Source organism: Myotis myotis, unplaced genomic scaffold (assembly GCF_014108235.1).
Source record: "Myotis myotis isolate mMyoMyo1 unplaced genomic scaffold, mMyoMyo1.p scaffold_m19_p_22, whole genome shotgun sequence".
NCBI classification, from domain to species: Eukaryota; Metazoa; Chordata; class Mammalia; order Chiroptera; family Vespertilionidae; genus Myotis; species Myotis myotis.
Window position 1 is genome coordinate 250,903 of NW_023416327.1, and position 13,166 is coordinate 264,068.

Consider the following 13,166-nt stretch of genomic DNA (forward strand, 5'->3'; position numbering starts at 1 on the left):
GACTGACAGACACGGAGCGATGGAGGGAAGGGGCTGGGGCGCGGGTGCACGCAGGCTGGGGCACAGGAGGCCTGGGATGTGCCCGGCCCGGCCAGGCTCCCTCCCGCGCAGCAGGGCTCTCTCTGTGCAACACGCTGAGACCTAAATAAGAAGCCCTCTGCCCTGACCGGTGTGGCTCAGTGGATAGAGCTTTGGCCTGCGGACCGAAGGGTCCCGGGTTCGATTCCCGGTCAGGGCGCAGGCCCGGGTTGTGGGCTCCATCCCCAGTGTGGGGCGTGCAGGAGGCAGCCGGTCCGTGATTCTCTCTCATCATGGATGTTTCTCTCTCTCCCTCCCCCTTCCTCTCTGGAATCAATAAAGATATATATTTTTTTAAATAAACAAATAAAAATAAAAGAACAGCGAACGAATACAGAGCCCGAGTTATTCAGGTGCGTGCTGAAGGGTTTAGGCGTGAACTGCAGTGTCGCCTGAAGGTCATTTGGAAACAAGGAGGAGGCGTGACGGACAGAGGGACGGCGAGACGGGTGGCCACCTGGGAGGCAGGCGGAGTCCATCTGGCTCTGCCCACCAACAGCCCGTCCTTCCACCACCCCGTGTGTGAGAAGTCGCAGGCACCTGCCGGGGTCTGAGGCCCCAGCGAGCGGCGGTTCTGGCGCCTGAGCAGGGACTGGGGGGTGACCTCTGACCCCGCACGGCGGGGCGCCAGCATGGGAGCAGCGGGTGCACGGGGACCACGGCTGGGCTACCGCTCAGCACAGGGCTCAGAGCCAGAGCGTGGGTGTGGGAGGGGGGACATGCAGGTTCCCAGGAGACCAGCTGTGGGGGTCGAGTCACTGGCCAGAGCTCTGACCCCCTGAGCTAAGGGGTCACCATGACTATTTTTGTTCTTTTATTCTTTACTGGAGGCCCGGTGCATGAATTCATGTACTCAAGGGGCAGAGGAGATGGGGGGAGGGGTGGTCCTCAGCCCAGATTGCAAGAGGGCGCAGGCCAGGCAGAGGGACCCCACCGGTTCACGATTGGGGCGGGGGGGGGGACAGGGGGTGTGGGAGGTTGGCTAGCCGGGGAGGGACCCTGGGAGGGCCTGTCTCGTTCAGCTCCGATCGGCCAGATCCCAGCAGCAAGCTCACCTACCGGTCGGAGCGTCTGCCCCCTGGTGGTCAGTGCACATCATAGCAAGCGGTTGAACAGCCTTAGCATATCATTAGCATATTGTGCTTTGATTGGTTGAATGGCTGACTGGATGACCAGACACTTAGCATATTAGGCTTTTATTACATAGGATTTTAAATATATTTTTATTGATGTCAGAGAGGAAGGGAGGGGGAGAGATAGAAACACCCATGATGAGAGAGAATCATGGATCGGCTGCCTCCTGCACGCCCCACACTGGGGATGGAGCCCGCAACCCGGGCCTGCGCCCTTGACCGGGAATCGAACCCTGACCTCCTGGTTCATAGGTCGACACTCAAACACTGAGCCACACCAGCCAGGCTCCATGATTAATTTTTAAAAACTAGAGGCCCAGTGCAGGAAACTCAGGCACAGGTAGGGTCCCTGGTGACTGCCGGGGCCTCCCTTCATTCCGCGCCGCCCCCTGGTGGTCAGCACACATCATAGCGAGCGAGTGAGCAAACTCCTGGTCGGTCAAACTCCCGAGGGGACACTTTGCATTTTGCATTTTAGGCTTTTATAGACATAGATGCTGCCAGCAACCCAGACTGGATGGGAGTGCACTACCAAGCTCCCAGCCCTGGCTCCCACCCAACTCCTCAGGCAGCACCTCCTCCTCCAGGAAGCCCGCCCTGACCACCAGCTGGGTCGCCTCCCCAGTGAGCGCGCCGGCCCCTGGCCCTCTCGGCCATCTGTGTGCGTGTAAAACTGTCCCATGTTGTCCCTGGAGCCCAGCGCTGGGGCACGGCACGCCCTGGCCGAATGGGCTGGACGCGAGGTCCCAGCGTTTGACAAAGTGACTTCATCCTTTGCTGGTTGAAGATAAATAGAAACTGGGCTGTTGGCCCGGAGGCCAGGAAACTCGCCTTGGCTCCGTCTGTTTGTCCCAGGCGCTCGGTCACGGAGCTTTAACTGCCGGAGTCGCACCGCAGGGTCTCCAGTGGCTTAGTTTCTCCCCAAAGAAATGTTGGGGGGAGGGGGGTTTGGGGGGAAGGTCGGAACTGCAGCAGACTCCCCCTCAAACCTGCCCCCGCCCCCCCCCCTGCACCCTCCCTGCCCACAGCCGGCCTGGGGCTCCCAGGTCTGCAGGCGCGTGGCTCCGTGTCCCAGCGGCAGGATGAGGCCCCCGTGGAGGACCCAGCGCCGGGGACACACCACCCAGCAGGCCACGGGCCGGCACCTGCACTTGCGCACAGGACAGTGTCCCAGCCAGGGAAGGCGTGTCCCAGCCACGGGGGGCGTGTCCCAGCCAGGGAGGGCGTGTCCCAGCCACAAGGGCGTGTCTCAGACTTGGGAGGGAGTGTCCCAGCTAGGGAAGGTGTGTCCCAGCCACGGGGGGCGTGCCCAAGTCACTGGGGGTGTGTCCCAGCCCTAGGGGGCTGTCCCAGCCACGAAAGGGCGTGTCTCATCCACTGGGGGTGTGTCCCAGCCAGGGAGGGCGTGTCCCAGCCACAGGGGCGTGTCCTTAGCGCTGCTGTGTGAGGCCTGGCCTGTGGGTGTCCGTGCGTCCCTGCCCACCCAGCCTTCCCACAGCAGGGCGCGCAGAGCAAAGCAGGGCCCGTGCGCCTTTATCCGCTGATGTTGAGGGGTGTTGCCAGCAGAGGCCGAGCTGGAGGGGAGATGCCAGCAGAGCCCCCGGGCACCCGGCACCGGGCACGGGCATCGGGCACCCATTCCCACGGCTGGCACGGCTCTGTGAGAGCTCCCAGGCCAGGCCACGGCCCCGGGCAGCCACGCGCGGCCACGGGCCACTGCAGGGTCCGGGGCCCAGGGGTCAGCTGGCATCTCCCCTCCAGCTCGGCCTCGCTCTCCCTCACAGGCGGGGCTCCCAGGGGTGCTCCGCTGTGACCCTCACCACCAGTACCTGTGAGTCTGTTGCCAGGGAAACCGACCACAGACGGCGATGCGGCCGGGACAGGACGTGGCAAGGCCGCCCACGAATAACGCGGTTTAGGGAACATGGGGCACCCACACCCCCAGCCCCAGCCCGGGGACCTCCGCGGGGTAAATGCGCCTCCTCTACCCCCAGGGGGACCAGTGAGCGCCTGGCCCGGGTGCCCCGAGATCGCCGTGTCCCCTGGGCGCCCCTCGGGGGCTGACCTGCTCGCTCGTCACCCACGTGCCGCTCGGGCCGCCCCCACCGCTCGCTGCTGCGCGCCCCGCCCCGCGGAGGAGGCTGTGCCCCGGCAGCGGACAGGCCCCGGACCCCGCAGCCTGCGCCCCGGGGGGCGCCCCGCCCACGCCCGCCGCCCGCACGGCTTAGAGCCGCTCCCGCGGAGCACGTGGGCCCGGGAAGCGGGCGCAGCTCCCCTCCCACCCTCGGGACCAGTTTGCTGGGAGGCCAGCTCCCAGCGCTGACGCCCCGCCAGCGCTCACTGCGGAGCGGTTCAGGATCAGAGCTGCTCCTGGCCCCTGCCCCGCCCCCTGCCCCTCGACCCCCTGGCCCCGCCCACTGCCTCTCTGGCCCCGCCCCCTGCCCCCACGACCCCCCCCTGGACCCGCCCCCTGCCTCTCCGGCCCCGCCCCCTGCCCCACAACACCCCCTGGCCCCGCCCACTGCCTCTCCGGCCCCGCCCCCTGCTCCACTACCCCCCTGGACCCGCCCACTGCCTCTCCGGCCGCGCCCCCTGCCCCCGCCCCTGGACCCGCCCCCTGCCTCTCCGGCCCCGCCCCCTGCCCCCCCGCCCCTCCCTGCCCCCTGCCCAGGCTCAGAGTTGCTCCTGCCCCTGCCTCCCGGCCCCGCCCCCTGCCCCACGACCCCCCTGGACCCGCCCCCTGCCTCTCCGGCCCGCCCCCTGCCCCCCCGCCCCTCCCTGCCCCCTGCCTCTCCGGCCCCGCCCCCTGCCCCACGACCCCCCTGGACCCGCCCCCTGCCTCTCCGGCCCCGCCCCCTGCCCCCCCGCCCCTCCCTGCCCCCTGCCCAGGCTCAGAGTTGCTCCTGCCCCCTGCCTCCCGGCCCCGCCCCCTCTTTACCGGTCCCTGGGCCCGCCCCCGGCCTCCCGCTCCCTGCCCCCTGCTCCCCGCACAGGTTTCTGGAGGGAAAGGAGGAGGCGGTCCTGAGCAACCATCGGATGTGGTGTCCCTGCCGCGGATGCGAACCCCAAGTGCCGGGGACAGGGACCCCCGAGTGTGAGGGTCTGGTAGGCTCCGGGGGTCCCTGCGCCCCCACCCTGGTGCCCCCAAGCAGCCTCTCTGTTCTGCCCCGGCAGGACCCTGCCCCCTGGCATTCACGTCTGATGCTCCGGGCGGTGCCGGCAACACCCACAAGAAAGTGGACGCTTAGAAACCCCTGCCCCGGGCTGGCTCAGGGGGTGAGCGTTGACCTAGGAACCAGGAGGTCAGGGTACCTTGGAACCAGGAGGTCAGGGTACCTTGGAACCAGGAGGTCAGGGTACCTTGGAACCAGGAGGTCAGGGTACCTTGGAACCAGGAGGTCAGGGTACCTTGGAACCAGGAGGTCAGGGTTCGATTCCCGCTCAGGGCACAGGCCCGGGTTCCGGGCCCGGGTTCCGGGCTCGATCCGGGAGGCAGCCGATCTCAGGATTCTCTCTCATCATTGACGTTTCTCTCCCCCTCTCCCTTCCTCTCTAAATCCAATAAAAATGTTTTAGAAAGAAAGAGAAAAGAAAAGAAAAGAAAAGAAAAGAAGAGAAAAGAAAAGAAAAGAAAAGAAAAGAAAAAAGAAAAGAAAAGAAAAAAGAAAAGAAAAGAAAAGAAAAGAAAAGAAAAGAAAAGAAAAGAAAAGAAAAGAAAAAGACAAGGCCAGGCAGGCTCAGTCTCCCCACCTTGGGGGTCTGGCGAGCCCCCCCACGCGCCCTGCCAAGCAGCCTCGGGAGCTCAGCCCGGACACTGGCAACAGAGCGGGCCCTGCGGCTCCGCGCGCGCGCGCGCGCGCACACACACACACACACACACACACACACACACACACGTGTGCACAGGCTCCGCACACGTGAGCAGACGCACACGCACCCTGCGCGGCTCCCCATCCCGGGGAGCCACTGCGCGCCCTCCTCCCCCGCTCCGCGGAGCCCCCACGCACTCACCGGCGCCCCTGCGAGGGAAGATCCTCTTGTGCAGACCCATCCGCGGGGCCGGAGGACGGCGGGGACCCGGCGGGGCCTCCGGGGCGGCGGGGGCGGATGTGGAGACGAGTTGAAACTCCCCTAAAACTCCGCTGGGACGCTCCCCTGGGCAGGGAGGGAGGGAGGGGGGTCCCTGCCCAAGCCCCCGAGCCCCCGAACCCCCGGGCCGAGCCCGCAAGTCCTGGGCGAGCGTCGGGGCGCCTCGCTTGCAGCCCTGCCCTCCGTGCGCGCGCGCGAGCAAGGGTGCAGGGAGCGAGGTTACCCCCAAAGCGCGCTTCTCCCTGCGCCGCAAACAAATGCAAAACCGCGACCTCAGGCCTCCCTCTGGCCTCGCAGCCCGGAGACGAGGTCCAAGGTGTGGAAATCGCTACAGTGTTCGGCCCTCCCCCCTCCCCCCGCGCGCGCACACACACACACACACACTCTCTCTCTTTTCCTTGCAGGCGCGCGGGCGTGTTTCTGGACGTGCCAGCGACACACACACGCGGCCCCGCGCGCCCTCCAGCCCTGGGGTGATTCATTTTCTCCTGGGCGCGCAGTGAACACGCCTTTTCATGAAACCCGCCCGCCCGGGCGCGGGCTCAATGCGGCCTGTGTGTCCCCGGGCCGGGCAGGGCGCGGCGGCCAAGGTGGAGGGAGGCTGGTTTCCATCAAGACGCGCAGTCACTCCGGGACGGGACCGGGAGAGTGGCCGCCAGCCCCGCCCAGGCCCGGGCTCTGGAGTCCCACCAGCCCTGGCCACCCTGTCCCGCTCCCTGCCTGCTCCTACCAGGAGGGCCTATTTTTAGATTTGGAAAAGACGGACTATTACTTTAAAGGACCCGTTTGTTTTGCGTGTGTGTGTGTGTTTTAAAAATATATTTCTTTATTGATTTCAGAGAGGAAGGGAGAAGGAGAGAGAGACATAGAAACATCAATGATGAGAGAGAACCAGGGATCGGCTACCTCCTGCCGGACACGTGCCCTTGACTGGAATCGAACCCAGCACCCTTCAGTCTGCAGGCTGCTGCTCTATCCACTGAGCCACACCAGCCAGGGCCACACACACCTTTACATAACCATATTCTTCAGGCGGTGCTGTGTGGCCAGAAACCCTGGCTCTGGGCACCCAGAGTCAGAACAGCTCCCCACAGTCAGCATCTCCCTGAGGAGGAGGATTGAGGCCACAAGGGACTGTCCCCCCCGCCCCTCTTCCTCCCCGCCACCAGCGCCAGGGCTCTGAGTAACACCCAAGGCCCGGCCTGGGAGTTCAAGAGGCCTGGCTGTGCCTTGAACCCGAGGCCGGCCTGCCCGGCCTGTGGCTCATGGGGGCAGGCCCCAAGGTGCATGCGGATCCTTCACAGAAATTGGAGCGATTCTCTGTCACAGAGAGGTGTTTGCGTGATGCGGCTGAATGAATGGATCCGGCCACCAATGCAGGTACGTGGTCCGAGGACATGTAGTCATGTCCGTGGAACACGACTACATGCGGAGAAGTAACACGGAGGGTTGCTTTTTCCCGCCTGAGCTTTCCAATAGCCATCGGGGCTGCCCAATAGCTCTGTCCCCCCCCCCCCCCCCCCCCCCCCCCCCCAGTTCAGGGAACAGCAATAGCTTTCCACTCAAACCATCTGGAGTAGCGGTTCCCCACCTTGTTCTGGCCACGCCCCCTCAGCCTCTCTAACATCCTGACCCCCCTGGGACACGGAATTCTTATTATCCACGAAGCGAACTCCTATTCACGTGGAGGAAGCCCGAAAGGCCATGAACTTGGTCTACACAAGCTGCCAAAGAACATGGCGTCCATGAGAGAGAAAAGCGAAAGGACAGTGGACGGACTGAGGGAGAAATCACTAAGAAAATGTTTTAAAAATAATAATAAAAACATGAAGTGATATGAAAAAATAGCAAGTAAAGTTTCCAAACGTAGAATAGAGAACTGAAATGCATAAATATGTCATATATATTTACTAGAGGCCCAGTGCACGAAATCCGTGCGCGGGTAGAGTCCCTAGGCCTGGCCGGTGATCAGGGCCTATCGAGTCCTTCCATCTGCTGGCCAGGGCCAGGGCCTTCCTTCCCCGGCTGCTGGCCGCAGGTCGGGGTCTTCCTTCATTCTGCGCTGCCCCCTGGTGGTCAGTGCACCTCATAGCGAGGGGTCAAACTCCCGCGGGGACAATTTGCATATTAGCCTTTTATTATATAGGATAGACTGTCGGTGAGGCCCCTAGAACCCTAAGAAATGCAAAAAACTCATTGCATTTCTGAATTGCCTCTGTGAAATCAATCTGAACTCCCTTCCTCTCTGAAATCAATAAAAAATATATCCTAGAACCCTAAGAAATGCAAAAAATTCATTGTGAATAACTCATCCTCGAATTGCCCCCTTGAACGTCAAATTGCCCCCCCTTGAGGCATGTGCCCCATGTAGGGAACCACCGGTTTAGAGAATAATAGAAAAAAATTTACTTTAAAAAGTTTTGTTTTTTTTATATATATATATTATTGATTTTTTACAGAGAGGAAGGGAGAGGGATAGAGAGTTAGAAACATCGATGAGAGAGAAACATCGATCAGCTGCCTCCTGCATGCCCCCTACTGGGGATGTCCCCGCAACCAAGGTCCATGCCCTTGACCAGGAATCGAACCTGGGACCCTTCAGTCCGCAGGCCGACGCTCTACCCACTGCGCCACACCGGCCAGGGCTTGGTTTGTTTTTGGGTTTTTTTTTCAGTTAAACCATTGCCTTTGCAGCTCCTAAGTGGACTCTGCTCAATCGATGTCAGAGGCTGCTATTTGGAAAGTCATGGCCTTTGATCATATGAATCCAGCTTTGGACAAAGACAGAGCTATTTGGTGTGGGGGACAGAGCCACGGTCCCCCAGCGCTGCCCACATCCTGTTCTCCGAACCTGTGATCATGTTATGGGAGGGCCTTAAGGATGCTCATCTGATGGCCTTACACTAAAGGGGTTAGTCTCAAGCTCCAGCCGGGAAGGGGAGGCGGAAGGGGCGGGGTCAGGGCCGGAGACAGACCCACCGAAGCCATGCCCTGCTCTGCCGATGGGGGCAGGGCCAGGAGCCAAGGATGTGGGTGCCTCGGGAGCTGGGAATCCAGGACATAGACCCTCCCCCAGCTCCAGGAAGGAATGTTCCCTCGGCCAACACCGTGAGTGCAGCCGTGTGAGACCCCCTGTGGACTTCTGACCCTCAGAACTGTAAGAAAATAACCCGGGCCTGGCCGGTGCTGATCAGTGGGTAGAGCGTCAGCCTTCGGACTGAAGGGTCCCAGGTTCGATTCCCCATCAGGGCACAGGCCCGGGTTGTGGGCTCGATCCCCAGTGGGGGGCGTGCAGGAGGCAGCCGATCCATGGTTCTCTCTCATCATGGATGTTTCTATCCCTCTCTCCCTCTCCCTTCCTCTCTGACATCAATAAAAAATATATCCTATATAATAAAAGCCTAATATGCTAAGTGTCCAGTCGTCTGGTGACCGGTCAACTGTCCAACCAATCAAAGCGAAATATGCTAATGATATGCTAAGGCCACTCAACCACTTGCTGTGACGTGCACTGACCACCAGGGGGAAGACAGTGGAATGGTCGACCAGTCGCTATGATGTGCACTGACCACCAGGGGGCAGACACTCTGACCGGTAGGTGAGCTTGCTGCTGGGGTCCGGCCGATTGGGACTGGGAGAGGACTCGCCTGGAGCCCTCCCACGGCCCCTCCCCGGCCGGATCGTGCACCTGTGGGGTCCCTCGGCTTGCCCTGTGCCCTCTCGCAATCCGGGACGCCTCGGGGGATGTCAGAGAGCCGGTTTCGGCCCGATCCTGCAGGCCACTCCCCTCAGAAGGGCACCAGACACAAGGAACAGGGCTGGCGAGCACTGCTGTGACAGTGCAAGCCTCTCCCGATCGGGACTGATTGGGCGCGAGCCCGCGGCAGGCACAGTGGGGCCGGGATGAGCGGGAGCAGCAGGTAGGAGCTGCAGGCGGCGTTGGACTGCGGGTTTCGGCCGGATCCCCGCAGGCCACCCCGAGGGACCCCACCTGTGCACGAATTCGTGCACCGGGCCTCTAGAATATACATAAAAAAGAAAGAAAGAAAAGCTGATTGTGTTAAGCCCCCGCTCTTGTGGCCATTTGTCACAGCAGCGAAAGAAGACGAATGCCTTTGCGTTTGTTTAGACTTCGTTTCTTTTGTGCCAAAAGCTTGGTTCTGACGGCAGAGAGCCAAGCCCGGGGGACTCAAATCACACATCCTATGCCGTCAGCCCACAGCTGGGGGAAGAAGCTGTGACGATAAAAGAGCAGTTGTTTCCTTGAGTAAAAGGCGATGAAAGGCGCCCCAGCCAGAGCGAGGAGGGGGTCACCCTGAATCGGCAAAACCCATGGTCCTTCGTCCGCAGACGTGGGGCCCAAGGAGAGACATAGTTCAAGTAGAGACATAAGGAAGGCTGCATGTTTATGCGTGACTTTTAAAAATTATAAATATTTTCATGGATGTCAGAGAGGAAGGGAGAGGGAGAGAGAGAAGCATCCATGATGAGAGAGAATCATGGACCGGCTGCCTCCTGCACGCCCCCCACTGGGGATCCAGCCCGAAACCCGGGCCTGTGCCCTGACCAGGAATCGAACCCTGGCCTCCTGGTTCAGAGGTCGATGCTTAACCACTGAGCCACGCCGGCCGGGCAGTATACATTTTTAAAAATTGATTTCAGAGAAGAAAGGAGAGGGAGAGAGAGAGAGAGAAACATCAATGATGAGAGAGAATCATGGATCAACTACATCCTGCACGTCCCACACTGGGGATCGAGCTCACAACCCGGGCGTGTGCCCTTGACATGGAATCGAACCCGTGACCCTTCAGTCTACAGGCCGACACTATCCACTGAGCTAAACTGGCTTGGGCCATTATCATCATCATCATCATTATTATTATTATTATTATTTTGTAAACAGCCTGTGAGGTGCATGTCCAGATGTGTACAGAGGCTAAACCTGGCTAGTGGATCATGAATGCTTTTTATTTCTTTTCCTCTGAATTTTCTAATTTCTTTTTCTTTCCTTAAAAGGCACAGGTTTGCTTCTTGGTTAAATGAAAAGGTGACGTCATATACATACCGGAGGCCCTGGTCCTGGGAGGCAGAGTCTGTCCCCCTCACAGAGCCGCACCCCTGGCCCCCTCCCCCCCATCAGTGCCTGAGGGGACCCTTTGCCCCCAGGGTCTGCAGCAAAGAGCTGGAGGCCCTGCCTCTGACCAGTTACATCCCAGGAGAGCAAGACCTCAACGACCGCCTGCCAGCCCTGGCCTCTGCCTTTACCCCCACCCCGCTTGCACTCCCACCCCCCCCCCACCACCACCCCAACCTCCAGGGCCTGGGCTGGGCACGGGCTGGACTCACCACCCCGGCAGTCGGACATCCCCCGAGGGGTCCCAGATCGGAGAGGGTGCAGGCCGGGCTGAGGGCCACCCCTCCCCTCCCGCCCCCGCCCCCCCCCCCCGTGCACGAATTTCATGCACCAGGCCCCTCGGCTGTGCTCACACCAGGACTGTGTCACCTGCCTCAAGTGGTCCCGTGTCTCCCGGCCCCTCAGGGAACAGACACAGACACGCCCCTTTCACAGTGGCCCGACCCAGTGCCAAGCCGGTTCTGCCCCGGCCGCCGGAGTGCCCAGCCCTCGTCCTCCCTGCTCCCATGGACGGCCTGGCAGCCAGGCCTGCTCCCATCCCATTGGCTGGCCTGTCCGCTCCCTGCCGGACCTGGAGCCTGCCCTTGACCATGTCCCATTGTGGGTGTGGCCTCCACGTGGACAGGGGCCTGTGTCCCGTTCCCCCAACCAGGAGCTGCTGCCCCCACAGGTCCAGCATGGCCTCCTTCCTGGGGGGGCCGCCCCACCACGCCCAGCTCCCCCAGCAGCCCCGGGAGCACATGGCACAGCCCCTAACGGCATCCTCTCATGGCACATAACCCTCCACAGGGCCCTGCGCTCCATGGTCTCGAACCCTGGCCACTTCCCCACATTCCCACAGGCGTGGCTGCCACCTGCATGGGAAGGTGGCGGGGGGTGGGGGGGGCTGTGACAGCCCGCACGGCAGGCCCCGAGGCCGCCCGGGGCCCGGGGAGGGCCAGGGACTGTCTTCCGGCCCTGATATGCGATCATGAACCCGAACCCTCCAGCCCGATGGTGGTAAATGCGGCTACAGATCCACGTTCCTGCTCAACCAACCCATTCGTGTTGGACTGTTCGCTGCCTGAAAAATTCACTTTCGCACTCAGAGCTCCAGCCGGCCTCGCACGCCACCGCAGGCACTGGACACACTTTCTAATGTCGTGAGCACTGTAAGGACAGAGTGGGCCCCGCGCAGCGTTCACTGAAGGCCACGGGCACAGGCCGGTCTCGGGCCTAGCAAGCCCCGAGGTCGTCGGTGAGGGCGCTGGGGGCCACGGGCGCTGCGGAGCCGCCAGCCGCCCAGCAGTGACGGTCTATTCTCGCTCCCCACGCACTGGGCCCTGTCCGAGGTCATCAGTCCATCCGCACGGTGTGCCCATTGCACAGATGGGGAAGTGGAGGCTCGCGGAGGTGGAGGGACTTGCCTGCGGTCACAGAACTAAGACACAATGGAGGCAAGACACGGGCGTTTCTATAGAAAGGCCAGAAAAGGGCCTGCTTGTTACCGTTTCTCGATCAAGAACTCGATATATAGCCCTGCGGCCTGTGGACTGAAGGGCCCCGGGTTCGATTCTGGTCCAGGGCACGGACCTCAGTTGCAGGCTCCTCCCCGGCCCGGGGCCCTGGTCGGAGCGAGTGCAGAGGCAACCCATCGATGTGTCTCTCTCCCATCTATGTTTCTCTCTGTCACACTCCCTCTCCCTTCCACTCTCTCTAAAAATCATGGGAAAATATCCTCGGGGGAGGATTTTAAAAAAGAAACAAGAAAGACTCCATATATAAGTGCGTTGTGGGAAGGACCTACCCAGCGTGTCTCCATATGGAGGCCATGGTCTCCGGGACCCACACCACGCCCTGGCGAGCACAGTCGTGGAACCACGAAGGTCAGAGCTGGGAGGGCCTAGGGGTGCGCTCAGCCACGTGGTCTGCAAACGGGTAGCAGGACCAGGTCCCTGTTGTCAAGCATCGTACCTGCAGCATCGACACACAAACGGGGCCCGTGGAGCTGTGCTGCTGAAGGCAGAGGATGAGTCTGTTCCCGGCCCCCAGCCTCGCTGATGGTGACGGCGATGACGGTGATGGAGGTGATGATGGTGATGATGGTGATGAAGGTGATGACAGTGATGACGGTGATGAAGGTGATGAAGGTGATGATGGTGATGAAGGTGATGACAGTGATGAAGGCGATGATGGCGATGACGGTGATGAAGGTGATGATGGTGATGAAGGTGATGACAGTGATGAAGGTGATGATGGCGATGACGGTGATGAAGGTGATGGAGGTGATGGTGGTGATGATGGTGATGGTGATAATGGTGAGGATGACGACTGTGATGATGGTGATGATAGTGATGATGGTGTGGGTGATGATGATGACATGGTGGTAATGGTGAAGGTGATGCTGGTGATGGTGGTGATGGTGGTGATGGTGGTGGTGGTGATGGTGGTGATGGTGATGATGGTGGTGGTGATGGTGGTGATGGTGGTGATGGTGATGGTGGTGGTGATGGTGATGGTGGTGGTGGTGATGGTGGTGATGGTGATGGTGGTGGTGGTGATGGTGATGGTGATGGTGGTGATGGTGATGGTGATGGTGGTGGTGATGGTGATGGTGGTGGTGATGGTGGTGGTGGTGGTGATGGTGGTGATGGTGATGTGATGGTGGTGATGGTGGTGATGTGGGTGGTGGGTGATGGTGATGGTGGTGATGGTGATGGTGGTGGTGATGGTGATGGTGGTGGTTGTGATGG

General features: G+C 61.2%; 1 protein-coding gene and 1 non-coding gene across 3 annotated transcripts in view; one reads left to right on the top strand and one right to left on the bottom strand.

Moving 5' to 3' along the window:
- IL16 (interleukin 16) overlaps positions 1–5,386 on the bottom strand; it is a 72,979-nt gene extending 67,593 nt beyond the window's left edge. The window contains exon 1 of one of the 2 annotated variants that reach the window (XM_036355416.1): positions 5,223–5,386. In XM_036355416.1, the coding sequence (XP_036211309.1) occupies positions 5,223–5,262 (40 nt within the window). In that variant the 5' untranslated portion in view covers positions 5,263–5,386. The remainder of the gene's footprint in view (positions 1–5,222) is intronic. The other variant, XM_036355415.1, reaches the window with a different exon arrangement.
- Positions 160–238, top strand: TRNAR-GCG. Its single transcript has one exon. It is a non-coding gene; the product is annotated as a tRNA-Arg (tRNA).
- Positions 5,387–13,166: the final 7,780 nt, after the last annotated feature.